This window comes from Macrosteles quadrilineatus, unplaced genomic scaffold (genome assembly GCF_028750875.1).
Source record: "Macrosteles quadrilineatus isolate MER2022 unplaced genomic scaffold, UCM_ALF_1.0 Scaffold_7__1_contigs__length_78375512, whole genome shotgun sequence".
NCBI lineage: Eukaryota > Metazoa > Arthropoda > Insecta > Hemiptera > Cicadellidae > Macrosteles > Macrosteles quadrilineatus.
In genome coordinates this window covers 5,119,913-5,140,614 of record NW_026542600.1, presented here as the reverse complement: position 1 = coordinate 5,140,614, position 20,702 = coordinate 5,119,913, and the positions used below count along the sequence as shown (strand labels likewise).

Below are 20,702 nucleotides of genomic sequence, written 5' to 3'. Positions count from 1 at the left end.
AAGTGAAATACTAAATAAACATAGTAATTCACTACCTCCAAGTTTCATTAAGTCCAAAAAAATCAAATGTTAAATAAACCTTGTTTCACAAAGTCCAAATGTATAATATTTAAATAAGCAGAGCGTTTCACTAAGTCCAAAATTAGCTTAAAGTACATTTTTGTTTACTTAGTGTTTGTGTTTTTCTACGCAACTACTTAAATTAAGCCCAAGGTAATATTTAAACCTAAGTTGTATGCAGTTGACTTTTGTTTCTAAAATCAATATTAAATGTGTTTACTGTCTTTTTCTATAATCAATGGTAAGAGGGTAAATGTAAATGCCTTGAACTATGGAATGGGTAAAGTGACACTTAGTATGCTGAGTTACCATATGATACCAGCTGTTGTGTGTTTTTGGTGATGACATTTCTGTAGTAATTAACAATAGGGGGTGTTTTATAAACAAAAGGTAATGAACAAATAAAATAATGATTTTATTTTTGCTTACTGTAAAATCCACTAAATGATCTGCAGGTTAAATGGGCCTAAGGCCGGGTCCACACTGTTTTTGAAGGAAGACGCCAACACACAGTATTAAATTGCTGCGCACACATTGTTGGGTTAACTTTTATGTGGCACTAATGATTGTTTGCTTAGCTACAGTACTCTAGGCTGTGGTGGAGTTCTAAATCCACCATCCTACCATCCACCCTCTAAAATGTTGATGGTACAAATGACAATGTTTGTTATGCATATTTCAATATTTGGTACTTATTTAACCACCAGTATTGAAATGCTGGTCAAAATCTTTGTTGCAAGAGTAGTTAAATAAACTTAACTTTCTGCAGTTTTAACATTTGTTGTTACACTTAGAAAATAAGCCGCAATGTGCCGAAACTTAGCCGTGCCTTGCAATGTGAGGGATCTTTAAATCTATTATGAAATAGTTACACATCCACCATTGATTTTAGAAATATTATTCAACTATACTGCATAGTTTGATGAAATTCTCTGTCTTTTAATTCAGATAAGTGGTAAGAAAATATCAAACTACCTAGAACGATGTAAGTGGCTCTGATACAAGTCTCAATTACCGTAAATGTATTCAAACTATTTCGACAATAAATTTGTTTCTCTAACTATAATTAAAGAGAATAGCTAAAGAAGAATACAGCATGTAACATGGTACGGTAGCAAAGCAAATACAGAATTATCAATTCCAGGAATCGCTTTAACAATTGAATGCTTGGAAAGCAGTCATAAAAGGTGTTGTTTTGAATGAGAGAACTAAATATAATATTTTTCCATCAGTTATTAGTGAAAATTAACTTTTAACTGCAACAATTTAACAACATGACATACCAACACCATCAACAAACAAAAATAAAATTATCATTAGTATGGCTCAAGCTAGAAAATAGGTGGATGGTAATTTAATCTATTTTGGTGAATAATCAAAAACCGACCGATAAAACAAAAAAAGGGCTGGAAACTGAAGAGATAAAAGTTGTAACAGACACATCACTAAAAGTTACTAAGTTATAAGACATGTATATTTAATGAACAGTAAATAAATTGGCTTGTAAGTTGCTAAACAAATACAAGCAATACAAGAGACACATTAATAACGCCAACAACACAAGCTATGTGGTAGGTATAAAGCAGAAGCAAATAACATTTTTTTAGTATTCATTTATATTTAATATGGCATATATGTATGGAACTAAAATATACCAAAGGCCACTCCCATTTACTGCTAGATAACTGGAGTAACAAAGGGGGATATTGCCCCACCATAGACAATGAGTCAAGAATATGTATCATATAAAGTCAGTCGCTAGCTTTCCTTCATTCAAGTTCTTATTTAGTCTGACAAGTTTGGGAAAGAGTCAACACAGAGTCGCTAGTGGTTTGACACAATCTATACCTGAGATTGAACCAATAGTACTCTACAGTTGACCCGTTGGAAGTTCAAACGTTGACACACACGTGGCCGTGAAGCAGAGTCTCAAACACAAGCAAATACAAGAATGAATCGTACGCTAAGCAGCAGGCTAAGTCAACTGTGACATTTACGCAAAGTCTTCTCTAATGAATGTCTTATTATCCTTTGTTTCACTTGATTATACTGTCTGGATTAGCCTCTAGGGGAAGTAACCAACATGTTGCAAAAGTTTTGAAATGGCAAAAAAGGCTGCAAGAGTAAATCTGGGCTTAAGACTCACTGTAAACCTTTATCTAATAAAATAATATTGTTACTCTTGTTCATGTGATGACTCTTCTTTGTGAAACTCAAAGATAATTTTCATCTGTTTAGTACTAAGACACAAAATTGGTTAGATTCTATTAGTGTGAAAATGTTTACAGTAGACTCCCTCTTATTCGGACAACTTTTATCATCATATCGGTTTAACCGGAAATGAAACCGACTTTCATCGTGGGAAAGATTTGACACCAGTGATCACGTGCCTCCCAAATTTAAGTTAAATATTTGGGTTAGTTTTCGAGTGATTCTTGCGGCGTGCACATGTATAATTAGTAGATGTTCCTAATTGAACGAGTTTTATGGGACGTCGGTTTAACCAGTTAACCCGTTATCCGGACTAGCTTTGGTCCTGAGGAGTCCGGATAAGAGGGGTTCTTCTGTAATAAGTTACTATTACATGTACATTAAGTGTATGTTAGTTAACTTTAAACTGTGCTGGTGTGTTGCATAGAATAGAACAGGAATTTTAGTAAGTTGACCTTTTTATGATATAGATGCATTTTTTAAAGTCGCTGCTGGTGATTTAAACACTGCATTTACAAAATGATATATTCTTATTTTAATTTTTGTTAAATTTTTATTTGTTTTCATTGTTATCATTTTATTGACCGTGAAATATTATTTAACTTATTGACTATTCAAGTCCATCGAGTGTTGATATTCATTAGACTAAATGATTTTAGACCTATCTATTGTTTTTGACGTGGTATATTATAATAATTGTAATTGTTCAATGACCAATTAATGGATCTTGAATCTTTGTTGGAAATACAGAACTCACATATGTGCGCCTGCCACCTGCTAATAAAAGAGCTCATCACTCCTAGACTGTGATTATTCATTGTTATTATTTTTGTCACAACTTTGTCAATCATTGCTCTTCAATAAAAACATAAAACAGCAGTACATTAAAGCATTGCTGTTAGATTTGGCTGCCTAAAATTCACTAATGGTTAATCTAATTCACAGTTTAAATGGTCTCTCGATGGTCCAACCTCCTCCTAAATCTGGCTTATTGCCGCCCATTTCAACTGGATTATCGAGGTTCTACGGTGTTTTGGAAAAAGGTGTACGAAATTCAGCTCTTAATATAACACATCTGAAAATTTTACTTGCACACCCACTATGGATGGTTTTTGTGATCAATTAGAGAAACCACTTGCATATCTCAAATAGAACGTGTGAAGAAGCGTTTCACATAAACTTCATGATGGGCCTCCCGCAAATGATAACCCACTTATGACCTTTTATATTGCCAGCTTATACTGGCAGTAAGAGTAGGAAGATGTAAAAGATGGTTAATTACGATGAGGTACCTCAAAGGCAGGTTCCACTTCAATTGAGACCGAAGGGGACGGACTTCCTCGATGTGGGTCCAACAATGAACAAAGCTGAAACAAACATATATAGTGATGGATTCTGAGATGATAAAATATTTAAGTTTGCCGCGTCCACACATCCTCATGTCTCCATGAAGCTAGAGGGGGTTGAGCCCTCCAATGTTGGGGAAGAATAGGGTTTGGCTTCCCAAAAACTATCATTATTCTTATAGAAGGTTTGTGGGAATCACTAAAATCACAACAGGATGGGACTTAAGTCATTTATGACCTAATTGTGGGACAAAGAATTTTGGGGGGGTTTGGGAAAAGGACAGGATCAGACAATTTCACTGAGATCACGGAAGACGATCAAAATTGTTCTATGATCGTGGGAGATGATTATTATACCCTCGGGGCTTATTTGTTTTAGTAATTTATAAAGTTATGTTATTTACTTTAACGAGAGGCCCTCCCAATAATCTTCAAAAGAAGGTGTCCATGTGTGTCTTTGTGTTGGCCTGTTTGATCATCTAGTAGAAGTGTGCGAGCCCAAGATTTTAGATCAAGCCGACCTCAAGCCGTCCTGGACATCTCTCGTGGATGTGTTGACATAATCATCATCTCCTGCAATTACGCAGATATTGTCTCCCGTGATCTCGGAAACATTAGCTTCTTCATCCTCAATATCAGTAAAAGCTAGATTTTTTGATTATGCTCTTAGAATATGCGTTCTGTTACTGTAGCTTTTGATTGTGTTCCTCATAACATTTTGCTTAGTAAACTCAAATTTTATGGCATTGAGGATGCACAGTTAGGTTTCGTTCATTCGTACTTAAGTAATAGAAAGCAGTATGTTTCAGTTGGTGGGAAGCAATCTGGCTTAAGAGACGTGGTCTCTGGTGTTCCGCAGGGCTCGGTCCTTGGACCATTTCTATTTATAATATGTATCAATGATTTACCTCAAAATGTTGGGATTGACTCTGTAATATATGCAGACGATACTACCCTAATCGCCACTCATAAAGACATTCATACTCTAAATACAATGACCAATGAAGCCATAAACCTAGCTTCTGTTTGGTTTTCAGCGAATAAGCTTAAATGTAATCAGGATAAAACGCAAAATATTTTAATTGGCCTCTCCAATGAAATTGAAAAACACTCAGTCAAATTGCTGGGTTTTTGTATAGATTCTAAATTAAATTGGAAAGAACAAATAGAAAACATCTGTAAAAAGATTTCCCGCGTTAATTGCCTAATCTGGAAACTCAAAGATTTTGTTACTTTTGATTATTTAAGAACGGCATATTTTGCTTTTTTTCAGTCACATATTTCCTATGGACAAATGCTGTGGGGGCATTCGTCTTATTCAGATGAAATTCTTATTTTACAGAAAAAAGTCATTCGGACCATTTGTGGAGCGGGTCCTGTGGATCACTGCAGACCTCTTTTCATAAGGCTTAGAATTATGACAATAATTAATTTATACATTTATCAAATTATGCAGTATACAAAAATTAACCTACATGAATTTAACATAAGACAAGATTTTCATTCTCATAATACAAGGAATAAACTACAGTTAGACATTACAGCTCATAGACTTAAAAAAAGTAGCAATAGTCATAGACTAAACTGCATTAATTTTTTTAATAAATTGCCTGATTCGGCCAGAACTGTATCCTTCAAGATATTCAAATTTAAATTATGTGAATGGTTGATAAGTAATCCTTTCTATGGCATCCATGAATTTCTAAAAACAAAAGTTGATATTGAATTTTGATGTGTATCTACATGATCCATATTCTCTAGATATGTTGTATTTTAATTAACTAAGTATTTTGTAAACCTTTGTATTTTATTTGTTAATTTGGAATATTTTGTATGTGTTTTGACTATGTCTATTCCTTTGTACAAAGAAAGGTCAATGGCAATAAAACTCTTGATTCTTGATTCTTGATTCTTGTATCACAAATTGAAATACTCGCCTTGAGCTTGATTTTTTTTACTTGGTGATTGGGAAACTTTTGGTAGATATAACAATATACACACAACAACAATATAACAATATAAATACTCATATGAAAATATTCTATGTAAAAATAATAAATATTACAAAGTAAGTAGACACATGATAATCCACGAGTGGATTAACTACAATTGCCTAGTAGGCTATGTTATACAGGTGACAACCAAGATGTTCAGCATGAGGAGACCAATCATCATTTTACAGACTGACTATATAGTTGCCATTGTTTACTTCACCATTCACCAACGGGCAATTGATTATAAAACTACATTTTGGGTGTTTTAATTTTTAGAGAATTTCCCACATATGGTAAGACCTTGACCCGGGACTGATTTACTTTTTTGTTTTGAGGTCCCTAGAGACCAAAAACACCATCCGTTCAAATTCATATATATATATATATATATATATATATATGTCCGTTAGCACGATAACTCAAGCAAAAATGATACGATTTTGATGAAATTTGGTATAAACGTGTAAACCTACAGTTATTCTAACGAGTTTGCGAACCAGCATGATCGGACTAACGGGGGTTTATGGGTGGTTTTATGTTGTTAAAAATTGGTTTTTCCCATTTTTGACCCTAAAAAAACAAAATTTCACAATTTCTTTCCAAACCATTTTGTAGAGCTTAAAAAAACAAATAATTTAGTATATTGAAGCGTTATTATGCGCCTAATGGTTAAGAAGAAAATTCCAAAAAATTGTGAATTTAAAATTCTTATGTTATTCTTATGGAGAGTAAGACAACTGTTGTAGTTTGCTTGTTTAAGAACTTTTTTTGATCAAATTTGGAAAATACATTCATTTCTTACTAAAATATTTACATTTTACTAAAAAAAAAAACCTTTTTTACCCTCCCTGTTGCAGCAAACCTAAGTACTCGTTAAACTAATTTTATTTAAATAGGGAATAAATGTGATATTCTCATGGAGGCATTTTAGTGTAAATCCAATCAGGCAAATAGAAATTCGCTTAATCTGCAGGTTTGCTGTGGTGAGGGTACTGTTATTACTAGGTCTAGGCTCTCTACTATATTTTTTTGTAAAATTTACATAGGCATAATGCAAAAGAAAGTTAAAGGATTTGAAGAGTGCATTTGAAATGTTTCATTCTTAACCTAAACTGGTATAAAAGATTCACCATACATTCAAAGTCGATGTTAATTGTTTTCTGAGCACTTTTGTTTAGGTTTGCATTATCCACAATTTCAGTTATCCACGATCATTTAGCCAATCATTATCGTGGACAATAGGAAATCAACTGTATTCGGTTTGATCCGAAAATCACTTTTTGCACATCCATATGTAAATCATAACAAAATTAGAACTTACAATAAAGAAGTAGTTAGATAAAATAAAAGTACCTCGTGGATGCCGGTGAGTGCTTGTTGTGCTGGAATGTTACTGTGAGGTACACATTGCTCTAGGACGCTGTGGTACTGAGCAAGCTTCAGTTGTACCAACGACATTACAGCCCGGCAATGCTTGAGCTCACTACGAACCACCCCAGGATCCTGCAATACGCAATACAGTGATATCTAGACCAACACAGAATTTCAGACTATTTATCACGATAATTCTCCCCAGGTTATTGTTGGTTGACAATGATTATAGCAAAAATAAACTTCTATGGCTTTGTGTCTTGGATTCAAGTTTTGAAAGGGATATATTTTGTTTTATTTAAAGACAAATTAATGCAAACAGAGGAATAACTTAAGAGGCCACAAGGCTGCTAACACTAACTTGTCTTCAGAAGGAGGTCTTATCATCGTAAAAAAAAATTGAACTTTGAGAAGTGGCCAGATGAAAGGACATGAAAACTCAAGAAAACTCACTGAATATGTGGAGTTTTACAGCATTTTGTCCAAACAAAGGAATTTTTAACAACTCAAATTATCTCGAGCATGAAAAACTTGAACGATGTATGTGTTCTTTATTGTATAATCTCCTGTCATGTGGATGTGAGCAGTGATGTGTCATTGTGAAGGGTTACAATCAAAATCCCAACCATTCAAAATGCTTCGACTACTACAGTCGCATTCAAAATGCTTCGACTACTACAGTCGCATTCAAAATGCTTCGACTACTACAGTCGCATTCAAAATGCTTCAACTAATACAGTCGCATTCAAAATGTACTTGACTGCAACTGCACAATCTCACACTTGGACAATGAACGGGAAGCTCGTTTTTATTTTGAATGATTTCATTTGTCACGGGTTATTTCTCTTCTTAAAATATCTCAGAACTTATATATACAGGGTGTCTCACAAATAGGTTTAAATGTTTAATTTTGTTGCGAATTTCCCTATGGTGAAGTAGCTATTACCATAGGTGGCACGGTAAGACCTAGGCCAGAGACTGATTTACTTTTGTCATTTTGATGTCCCCAGAAGCCAAAAACACTTTTTGTTCAAATTTATGTATACATATATAGCTGTATATGTGTCCGTGATCGCAACAACTTGAGTAATTTTTGCCCAATTTTGATTAAATTTGGTTTAAAGATGTAAGGCAGAGTAAACTTGAATGAGTTCGCGAACCAGCATGATTGGGCCATGATGGGAACGGGGTTTTACAGGGGGTTTTTATGGGGTAAAAATTGGTTTATTTAATTTTTTACAATCAAAACACAAAATTTCCCAATTTTAGGGCCGGCGCGCACTATCCCGACCACGACCACGACCACGACTCCGACTGGTCGGATACGACCAGTTTTATAATAGGAATAAATGGAACAGCGCGCACTGGTCGACTGGTCGGACCCTGGTCGGGCCCTGGTCGCACGACCAAAATTTTCCAGTTTGGTCGGGCCCGACCCGCTGGTCGTTGCAGCCAAAAATAGCACACAATGTAATGGGACGACGCGCACTACCCCCGACCCGACCAGGACACCACTCAACCCCCAGTATTCATAGACCAATCAAATGGTGAGCACTAGCTTTTTGCGCCGGTCTGTGAAGTGACTCATTTGTTAAAATGTCGCAGGATTTTGACACTTTTGAAACCTGTCTTCTTATTGACGTAGCTCTTCATAAAATGTTGCAAAATGCCCTTTCAGACCTGACAGTTAACATTGGATATACCCAGTATAGTGTCTTCTTCCGCTTAACGTACTTACAATACAAATGCACAATAACAACTACTTCTTCAACAATCATCTTGACACTGAAGTTTGTAAAACATTCGTTGCCTTGGTCGGGTCGTGCTCTGGTCGCATGATGAATGACAACCACTGGTCGGGCGTTTGGTCGTGGTCGTGGTCGTGGTCAAGATAGTGCGCGCCCGGCCTTATTTCTAGACCTTTTTAAAGACCTTAAAAAACAAATAATTTAATATGTCGAAGTGTTTTTGTACATTGGTAACGGAGAAAATTCAAAAAATTTAAAATTCCTATGTTATTCTTATGGAGAATATTGTAAAATGTAGTTTGCTTGTTTATGGATATATTTTGATCAAACCTGGCAATTTTTTTTTATACAAAGCTATTAATATTTTACTTAAAACCACACTTAATTAGTATTCTTGTCGCAGCAAACCTAGGTACTCGTTAAACCCAATGTTATTTAAATAGATTTAATTTGAAATAAATTCAGACAAATGGAAATTCACTTGGTCGGCAGGTTTGCTGCAGCGGGGGTATTGTATTATTTGCCAATTCATGCATTGAACATTTTGAAACATGACACAATTTATAAAGTAGATTCTGAAAATATTCTGGGAAAATTTCAGCTCCCTAGCCCTCGTAGAATAAAATAGTGTCATATTGAAAAATTATACTTTAAAAACTTTAAAAATGTTTTTCATGTTTAATAAAATATTTTTATTGCCACATCATAAGGGAATACAGCTTTTTAATCAGGAAACTAGAACATAGGCAAATGAAAAACCTAAAAGTAGAGTACTAAATTATTCAAAATGAGATCCATCCACAGCGACACACTGATAACAGCGATTTGAAAATTAATCGTAAACTCTCAAAAAGAAATTCTGCGGTATCCGGAGAGGTTCCTCTTCAATTGATCGTTTTAGTTCCTCGTCATTATTGAAGCTATGAGTATAAACTTGAGCCTTCAAGTAACCCCATAAAAATAAGTCACACAAAGTTAAATCTGGAGATCAGGGCTAAAAAATCACTTCCACGACCAATCTAACGGCCATGAAGGTTGTCATTTGGTTGACGATTCATTTGTTAAGCGCTGTTATTAGTGTGTCGCTATGGATGGATCACAGATGGAATAATTTTGGACTCAACTTTAAGGTTTTTTATTAGGCTTTGTTCTAGTTCCCTGATTAAAATCTTTATTCCCCTATAATGTGATAATACAAATATTTTATAAAACAAAAAACACCATTTTAATGTTTTTAACATTTTCAATGTGACACCATTTTGTTTCTACAAGGGTTAGGGAGCTGAAATTTTCAAAATTTTTTTTAAATCTACTTTATAAATTATGTAGTTTCAAAAAATTAGGTGTATGGGCTTGTAAAATGAAATCAAACGTTTAAACCTCTTTGTGGGACACCCAGTATATATTGGTGGGTTTGGCCTCTGGGGACCTCAAAACAAAAAAATGTGGTATTTTATTTTATACATTTGTGTTTTGTTAAGTCCTAATTTTTGAAAAGCTGGATAAAGAGATATTTATTTACATCAAGTGTGAAGCCATCAATTATGTTAGAGTTGTCGTGTGAGCCATCAGAGATACTGGCGTTTCTGGTTGATAGCTTCTTCAGTCTGTAAAGTAATAAAGATGTTATTAAACACTGAGTGAAGTTATGAATGCATTACACAAATAGATAAATACTAACTCTTATACTGTTTCTGTCGACATTCATTGTGGTTTAACTATTTTATAATTAAAACAAAGGACTTGGATTGACTTAAACACATTGGAATACCATTACAAACATCTTAATATCAATTGCACAGGTGTTGTTAAAAGAAAATGCATCTTTTGTCAAAAGAAAACTTAATTCCTTAATAAATATGTATCAAATGTACCGTTAGTAGTCCACTATCTTGATATTCTAGTTGGTCTGAACGTGGAATCACAGTATGCAGAAATATATTGTTACCTATGAAATACGTAATTATTAAAAAATAAAATGTTGTCTGATAGAAGTAGTCTTTTTTATCTGAATACTCAGAAATAAACATGAATATCTCGAATGAAGGTGGCTTGTTGAGGCTAACGCAAAAACACAGACATTACAATACCGGGACTACAAACACAAAATACCTAGGCATCATAATTGACTCTAAGCTGTCATGGAAACCCCACATAGACCAGCTCCGCAAAAATCTATGCTCATGTCTCTACGTCATACATAGGATCGAGCAAGCTTGCAGCCCAAAAGTAGCCAGGGTTGCCTATTTTCCTCTATTTGAGTCCCACCTCAGATATGACATTGCGACTTGGGGTGGAACATCAAAAGGCAACCTGGAAAGAGTACTCTTAAAGTAAAAAAGAGCAATTAGATTCTGGCCGACCTGAACTATAGAGACAGTTGTCGAAAAGCTTTCAAGAACCTTAAAATTCTGACATCAGTTTCACTTCACATAAGAGAAGTCATTATCCACACCACTACAACAGCGCAGCCAAGACACAGAGACATACACCAGCACAACACACGACATGCCGCCAATATTTCCCTATCTGAGTCTGTACGAGCAGAAACCATCCTATAAAGGTGCTCTCTACTTTAACAACCTACTAGAGCACCTTAAGAGAGAACAACCCAATCTGTTCAAGAAGCACCTGACAATATTTCTATCTCTGCTTATGGACCGGTCATTGTACTCAGAGGATGAATTCCTAAACAATAAGCTGTTATAAAAAAATGCTAATTGTAATAGCAAATAACTGTAATAATTGTACCTGACGCATGAATGTTCTCAAGGAATATTTCAATAAAGAATTTATCTATTGTCTATTGTATAGTTAGCTAAAATATGGTGGTTTATTCACAATTTGGGATTTTGGAATCAACACTTTATTTGAAATATAAACTTAATTGGCACTCTGAATCAAGCTGAAACCAAACAAAATCATGATGGTAACTTCAAGAAAATATAACTGTAGAAGTGTTCATAAAACTTTTAGAATAGTCAGTAAAAACACTTTGTGATGTAAAACATAAAAATATACGACACTATTTGTATTAAGTGAATGGTTCTGGTGAATAAAAATGATTAACAAAATCTTCAGTTGTCTCTGGCCAAGCGACCTGCATCGGCTGTAGAAACCTGAAATACATCAAATATAAACAGTTTACACAAGTCAGAAACACTGGTTCCTTATACAAACACAAAGCCCAAGTTAGCAATACTTTGTTTGGGGAAAGTTTTCATCATGGTACTTTACTACTTTATGCGTAAGCAGTATATATTTCAATCCTACAACTCATGAGATTCTGCAACTTACCTGGTGGTAATGTAGCTAGTCTTGTGAGTTGTGGACTCACTCAGTTTCTGAGGTCTGGGATAGTGGTTTGGAGCTCTATGCATATCTGGTCTTCCCCCCACTGTCACTGGAATGAGATTGGGGAATGCTGTCTGGGTAGGTTGTTTGTAGCTCTGCAACAAAAAAGAATCTTAATCAAACTTTGAAAAATAAAATACCCACATAGAAGATTTGATGAGAAATTCCAATATGAAATCATTTTCAATTGATCAACAAAGTCTTTACCCGTCAAAGTACAAATTTGTTCGTTTGAAATGGTGTCAAGGGGTTATAAAGTAAATAAGTAGCAGAGAAGAAAGCCATTAAGTGATACCGGTGCTACTTTTGCTGCTCTAGTGACCTTACTTGTGTCTCACTGACTGGAATGTAGATCAGTCTACGGCTTCCGCAGTAATGACCGTTTCAAGTTTATTACAACAGCTGATGATTTAGTATTCATTTTGCCATTTTAATTACCATATCATAATGTAGACTAAGACTGTTACAGTCAACTGAAAATAAATAAAAAATATACTTTTAATCATTATAATTATAAATAAATGTTTACACTTTGGGATTTTTGTATTTGAGCATTACTTATATTTTCAAGTAGGCCCTACCTGTGGGTTTTTAAGGTGCAATGCATGGTCGATGATGCAGGATATATCCATAGTTCCTGGATATCTCATGAGCATAGTAAGGCACGAGGTGTAGTCTGAAATGAGCACTGCAATAACAAACAGTAAGAGTACAATTATAATCAAACATTAATAATTTTGAGTCAGGTCAATTTAATTGCAAAACTTCTACAGTAACAAAACTGAATAATAGTGTATTTTCAAAACGATTATCTATATATTACTACTCAATGAAATGCCTAAAGATCCAGTGAGAACACTCTTCTTCTTCTCATGTGCAATCTGATGCAAAAGTAATTCTATATTTTAACTTGTCAACTGCCAAGCCAATTTATATGTATGGCACCAAATTTTGACTAACCTGGTTTCTTGCGATTTCAATGAACTAGTCATTATATTTATAAATGTGTAATTTTGCTATTAGTAAGCATTTACGATGCAAATAGTGTTACAAACCTGGCCCTGTGTTCAGCAGGGCTACCTGTCTGTTGGTCGTGGTCCAAGCAATAACTGTGGTCGAAGGCAGTTGGCGTGTGTGTGTGTATGTCTGTCAGAGAGAGAGAGAGAGAGAGAGAGCTTGTGTGTGTGGTTGTGTGTGCGTGTGCGAGGAGGTATAGTCTCATTTTGTCTGGACTTTATTAGTCCAAATTGCACTAATTGTCCAAATAAGAAAACTGTCTTACCGGTATTTTGTATATATTTTTATTTTTTATTGTAGTTGTTCCATAAATATCAGTTTTTTGTTTATTTCTAATATTTATTTCCTGATAGCAAAAATCTCTCATGCATGGGCAGTAGCCTATGTGAGAGGCATTTCATATTTAATGACTATGTTAGTATATTATTACATCACTATAGCATAACTATAAAATTTGTACTGACAAAGTATTGTAACAGTGTATTTTACTTCCTGAAAAAACATGATTTTATTTTATTTGATCAGCAAGGAAGTAGATTATCAGATTATGTTATGATTGTGATAAAAACTATTGTGCATTGTAAGACATCGGTTCTCTAACTCCGGATTGAAATAGCCTGTTGTTAACATGTAACATAACTCACACTGATGCCTAATGGCGATGAGCATAGCAACAACAATGTAGTCTACCAGTTGGAAGACGGTGCCTTCAGCAAAGATGGCATCCCATAGTACTAGAAGGTCTTGTAGAGGGAACTCCCTGCCAAACAGTAGCCTCAACCATCGACTGTGACAAAATAAATATATATATATACACTCATACTGTTGACTTTTAAGACCGTAAATACATATAAAAGATGATTAGTGGTGATCGATTTCGCACCATTTCGGCAAATGTCATTCGCCAATTGGGGATTGGAGTGTCCAATCAAAATCGATGACCACTAATAATCTTTTATATGTACAGTGGAGTCCCGATAATCCGAACTTCGGTAATCCGAAAGTCCGCTTAATCCAAAACCAAAAAAATATATTTTTTTTATAAAAAAAATTAAAATGTTAAACATTTTTTGAATTTTGTTTGAAGTTTTTTATTAAACTTTTAATACAGTTAGCTGTACCTCGTCAAAGTATTCTGTAGCGGCCGGGCGAGATGGACTTTTTTGTAGAGTATTTGAGTAAATATTTCACCATTTTTGTTATTAACATTTTTTCATTTTCGTCCGCCAAATCACAAATGGATTTTATTACTGTAAGTAATAATGCTGCAGCCAGTAGGTCTAGCCTTAAGTAATGTGAAAAACAATCCCGGGCTCGGGCCTGCGTCCTTAAGACAAAAAAAATTTTTTTTTATAACAAAAAAAAAAAAAAAATTGTTTAATCCGAAATATTTGGTAATCCGAAATGGGCCCGGTCCCAACCATTTCGGACTAACGGGACTCTACTGTATTTACAATGGATTTTTCTCTATGGAATGGTTATACTAAACCAACCCCTGTCTTTATGTCCATCCATAAACTCGTTTTGGAGTAATAGGGTGTTTTACGGTAAAGAAAAATATAGTGCACAAATGGAAAAACCCTTCTAAGCACATAAATAAATACCATATCAAAGGAAAATGAAGATAGCCTACCTGTTACAAAAAATATCAAAAAGAAAAAGTTTATTAACTAGAGGGATAACCGACCTAATATTTTCGATCGATCAATTCAAACTCGAGATGATATTTGTGATTACTCCTGCAATCAATGGGTATGCGATCACTGCAAAATTATGAAAATCTTTCTCAGTCACGGAAACATCATCACTGTTTTCTCTGGTTGCAGCAAAATCCTGAATATCGCTCAGCGGTTATAGAAGAAACATAATTATTGTCTTCCACGGTTGCGGAAAAATTATTTTCCTCTTCTGTGCTCGTGGAGATATCATCATAATTTCACACGATCGCGGCGAATCATGAACTCCATAGTCCATGGTCATGTTAACATTATAATCGTCTTCCACAATCGCGACAAAATCCTGATCTGTCTCCCACGGTCACAGCAAAATTCTGAATATCTCCTGCGGCCGTGTAAACATAAGCATTTTGTCTCCCCCGGTCATGGATTCATCACTGTTGTCAAGAGAGATTGGGTCGAAAGCGGTAATTTTACAATCGCACACTCTTTACAGACAGGTCTCGGCATCGACTTTTGACGATGAATTTTTTATATATTTTAAAACCTGGAAATGGAAACTGAATCTAAAATTGACAAAATCTGAGGTGACATGTTCAATTTAACTAACAGGCTTGTAAATCTCACAAACATTGTATTTTATGGTGCAAAGCTTAATTACAATGATTTCAAACATTGATCAGTCACTTATATGAACATTTTTGTGAATTGCACTTCTGGTTTTAGTTCATTGCCAATGTCACAGGAATTAATGATGTTCAAACCTAGTGAATTATGTTTCAATAAAGCATTTTCAATTTAATTCTCAGTGATATAATGTTATTTACAGTAAAACCTCATTAATGTGGACTCGATCAATTCATAATATGCTTAATCCGGACGGTTATTTGACAATAGTTTATAAACATTGAAAGCAGCTAAGTCAGGAATGAGGTATAGAAACCCCACAAAGTTTTATAGCATGCTGTTTAATAGTGCATGATTGCCACTGTGCATGCGGGGATAGAGGTAGGTGAGTGTACTGTTGCAATGTAACTCACAAATCTTCTGTCTTTGTAGGGATTGAACCTTAAAAGAATGTAATATTCCTTGATAAAAAGTGCTACTGACATAAAAAATTTCCAAAAATGTTTAAAATAATAACTCACATTCCAAACAAAGGAAGAGAAATGTCAAGCTGTTGGAGATGCTGATGAAGCTCTGGATCAATCGGAGCCAAGAGTTGATCTTTGATCCAGTTCAGCTGCTGCAGCACTTGGTTTTCACATAAAGGACTCTGGAAACACATTAGTTAAACTATCAAAAAACTTAAGACACAACTCTTAACCCATAGGGTCGTCCATAGCTTAAGGTCTCAAATCAGCACTCTTTTTATACTTCTATAAAATTTGTTCAATAAACACCTATCAACTAGCGATGGATCTACTCCTTCCACAGAAATATAATAATAGAACGTAAATTGGTACTTGGCGTGAGTGTCAATTTTCCCATCGGAATTGGCTACTACGAGGAGACCAACAGGAGTAGCCTAGGGGAGACCAGCTCACGATGCTGGTGTCGGATTTGGACTAGCTCACTTGGAGGCCTTAATTTACAGGCAACTCTTGTACTTACAAAATCAATCGTTGAATGACTGATGAGAGTAAGTTTCCTAGGTGCAATAAACCCATGGAAGGGTTGGAAAGCTGTATCTGCCCTGGTTGAAAATGTCTATTCCAAAAAGAAATTATGTTTTGATGGGTAACCAGACTTCTCACAGAAGACCACAAAGGAAAAATGATTTTCACGGCCATTTTTAAACTCCCTAACTGTTGATACGTATGCTATATATTTTATGCCAACGTTTACAAAAGTGTTACTCTTTGTTTATTCTCTTTTAAGTGGGATTACATCCCCAACAGAGAATTCAAGATATCGACTCAACAACTGCAGCCTGTTGCTATATTTCAGTAGACTAAATGGTATAAATGTTTAAATTTGAATAAATAGTCTTAAAACTTACCCAGTGAAAATTAAAGACAAACAACACTAACCCATTTCTGCACTATCTTAACCTTATTATTACATTAGGGCAATAAACTTTAGTCATCTTCTTATTATTATTATTATTTTATTCAATAATTTTGAAAATATTTCTTGACACACAGCAAAGTGTACACTATCAGCTATAGAGCTGCAAGCAAATGGCGCCGTAGTAAGTGGCAAGGAGCCTCGTTTTGGCATTCCTCATGAATTAAGAAGCAATAGGCATTGCAAACACGGCCCTTGCTTGAAAAACCGACTTTTGGTTTGGATAAAACTCTACTGTTTAAAATCAATTGTTTTAAGGGAAAGAGATATATTGCCTGTGGAAAGTTAACTTTCAACTCTGAAAGAATATGATGTTTTTGTAGTTATAAGTTAAGTAAAAAGTTGATGGTTTAAGTTTGTAATTGGTCAACACTTTACCAACAATTAAAAATATGAATTAACTATAATTTAACTACAAAAAACTCCAACACAGATTTGTTTAGCTTTTACTGTTTTTAAATATACATAAATAAAATAAATAAATAAATAAGGTCTTTATTATCTTTATACACAGTTTACTTACAACAAAAATGTAATTATATTGCCGAGTTCTTGAGCCAACTAAGAATGTGATTGTTATTGTATATTTGAACATATGTTGTTCTCTGATAGGGTCTTAATAGAGAAACAAAAAATTGCTAATATTTATTTGCAAACAAGTTAACCACTTTTAGATACTTACTGAGGGGGAGGAATCGGTTGGGAAATAACCAGTGCTGGACAGTTCAACATTAGTTATGTGGTAGTAACCTTGAATTGCAAACATCACTTTGAGGAACAGAGCGCTGTGAAACACATAAACAGTTAGAAAAGTTACAAAGTTCCCCTCCAGGTAACTAAGCACTAAGCAAATTTCAACTTGTCTGATTATAGTTTTGCTCAAATAAAGGGTGACCGAAAAAGGCCTATCCTAGGGTTGAAATAGGGATAACTTCACTTTTGGCAAAATCACTGTTGACTCTGTTTTTGATGTATATAAGTCATACAACGACATTGTTGTGTACGAAACAGGTGATAGACTGTTTTTGTGTAACCCCCATACCTAATAATTTATAAGCATTTGTGAAGAATGGCCAAAGGTGGTAAGCAGGCTAGGGTGGTGAATCGCGATCACGAGTATAATACCTACATAACATGTGTACACTTGGTCAAACACTGAATTTTACATATCACTGATGGAAATTATACATTTTGGAATATACCAGCAATGATAATAAAAGTTCCGCCGTATAATTTCACAGTCGACATAGGTAAACAACAACATAACCTCAACCACTAGCCGGCTGCCTTGACGTTGGGAATCCTGACAGCGCCAGGATTTGTGAACTCGTGAGTCGTGACTTCATCGATCAGCTGGGATCAAATTAGCTGTTTTCCCATCCCTAGGGGATTAGAGAGGGGGGAGGAAATGGGATCCCTCATGGGCTAGGGATGAGATGACCATTCAGATCCTGGGATTGACAGTGTAGAGAAGTGTCCTGCTTTAGTGATTTGCTAATTGCCAATTGAGTGATTTTGCCAAATAAATTTGGAGTTAAAGGTAATGGATATTGCTATCGTCAGGCCATACAGATCCTTATGCTCTTGAGTCTTGATGAAGAATTTTTTTTTTATTTCATCAAAAACTTGTAGCCGTCTTATGTTAATGTTAATAATTAAAAAAAAATTATATTTAAGGAGTTAAGAAAAAGAAAATTGAGGAGTTGTTTTGGGGAGAAAGAGAGTGCAGCTACCTTTAAGGTCCAATTCCTATGCGGCGAATGATACAGCCGCACGTCTAGAGCCGTACGGCTCGAGACGCTTGTCTTAATTCCTATGCCGCCCACGACTAGTGACTAGTGCAATTGCACTCTTGACCGTCATGGAATAAGCACGGTTGGCAGCGAATATATAACTTGGAGAAGAGGGGGAAAAGGAAATATTAATGTGCATGGTAAAAAACAATGAACAACCTAATCCATTGTTCATGGTACGGAGAAAAGAGGGGTTTCACAGTATTCTCATTCAGAGACATCTTCTTCATGTATTGGGGTTGAAAAAGTATGGGTGATGACAAACCAATTCCATCAACATTAAATCATCTATGAAGGTACACACCTCAAACTCCGTATGTACTATAAACTATAAATTTGTTACAGTCGCGCGACTGAAGCTACTGGACTCCTCACACAGCAGTCGAGTCGTGACGACTCGAGCCGCGCAGCTCTAGTGGCTCCAGTCGCGCGGCTATGGACGCTCGATATGAATGGGTTGCATTTACTTTGCATTGAAGCAGTCAATTTTTAGAGTCGTAACAGTTGCAGGATAGGAATCAGACCTTTAATGAGAAAATTACACTTCTATATAGGGACAAATGCATATACTATGATGCAGTATCAGTGATATGATCTGTCCTGATGGTAGATTATATGAGCTTTGAAGAACTATATCTCGCAAACTGTTACGCTTACTTTTAAAATAGTCATGGTTGTTGCAGTGAAAAAGTTATGCTTCAGGGTAAAAATTATCCAAACTTTAACAAAATATTTGCAGAGCATAAATCTTGGAAGCTAATCAAATCACATCAAATCAAATCAAATTATCTCTATTCACTTTATACATTTTACATACATGAATAGTGTCAACAGGCTATTAGTGCTCTTAGGTCTGTAATAACCAATTTGGTCTTAAACTATTGGTAATTTAATATAATCTACTTTTAAAATGACTATAGTTGTTTTCATGTAAAAGTGATGCTTCAGGGTAAAAATTGGACAAACGTAAAAAAAGTGCAAAATTCTGCAGATTTTTACGCTTTTTGGCAATGATCCGGAAGGTCGCCGAGGTCGATAATTTGGATTTAGCATCTCAGTACTATCACATACAACGCAAAAAAATAAACCTACTACCCCATTTCAAGAAGGGTAAAATGCACAAGGTTACTGAATTATTTATTTTGATTGAGACAAGATAAAAAAAGCAGATAAAAACGCCTGCAGAGAGTCAACGCAATACCCGCAATACAGGAGCGCGTTGTTGTTGCGTTTCCTTTGCGAAGGCGTTCTTATTAAATTAATTCTTTACATGTAAATATTCAGGGCTGTGCAAATCCAGAAATTTTGGTTCAAATCCGAATCCGAATCATAGCTGTACAGATTTTATCGAATCCGGATCGAATCCGAATATTTTAAGTCGAATCTGGGTCGAATCCGAATCTCAAATTTACAGCCATTATCGAACCTGGATCGAATCCGAATCTGAAATTTAAAGCTGTTATCGAATCCGAATATTTAAACCTGTTCAGAGTCGAATCCAAATCCGAGGAAAGTCAGCAGTACCAATTTTCACATTTTTAGACCACATTTTCTGGGGCTGAAATAACTTAGGGAATTGCTTAAAAAAATTCTTGAAATGGGCCAAATAAAAAAGTTATAAAATTTAGGCCTACCTATTTGAAGTTTTGAAACTAAAAAATTGGGCATAAGTTAGGCATACCACCTAGGCCTAAGTTACTCGCTAAAAGTGGTGGACTACCAACTTGTGTAGTCTAAAACATAGGCCCAGCCTATTATACACCTCGGTGTTAATCCTCCACACAAGCCTATGTCTGCATTACTATTACAAGTAACAACTAACACTGTGAGGTTAAGTTTACTGATAGCCAAGATAGGGTTCAAATGCGACCTACACTAATGTGCCTAAAGCCTAACACCAAGTTGGTCAGGTTCCTAACATGAACCAGTTAACAGCAAATCGGGAGTGCACAAGTAGTTTTTTAGTGTCTAAAAAATTATATTCAATCAGAATCTAGTAAATTTGAATATCGAATCCCAACTCGGATCTATTTCCAAGAAATTCGAATATCGAATCCGAACC

At 35.1% G+C, this 20,702-nt stretch overlaps 1 protein-coding gene across 1 annotated transcript in view; it reads right to left on the bottom strand.

The window, feature by feature from the left end:
• Positions 1-20,702, bottom strand: part of LOC128997929 (TBC1 domain family member 5-like) — a 63,640-nt gene that overhangs the window by 5,135 nt on the left and 37,803 nt on the right. Inside the window, exons 8-15 of the mRNA XM_054423766.1 lie at positions 17,530-17,632; positions 15,926-16,053; positions 13,746-13,888; positions 12,666-12,772; positions 12,028-12,179; positions 10,253-10,337; positions 6,965-7,114; positions 3,564-3,638 (exon numbers count right to left, since the gene is read on the bottom strand). Coding sequence (XP_054279741.1) covers positions 3,564-3,638; positions 6,965-7,114; positions 10,253-10,337; positions 12,028-12,179; positions 12,666-12,772; positions 13,746-13,888; positions 15,926-16,053; positions 17,530-17,632 — 943 coding nt within the window. The remainder of the gene's footprint in view (positions 1-3,563; positions 3,639-6,964; positions 7,115-10,252; positions 10,338-12,027; positions 12,180-12,665; positions 12,773-13,745; positions 13,889-15,925; positions 16,054-17,529; positions 17,633-20,702) is intronic.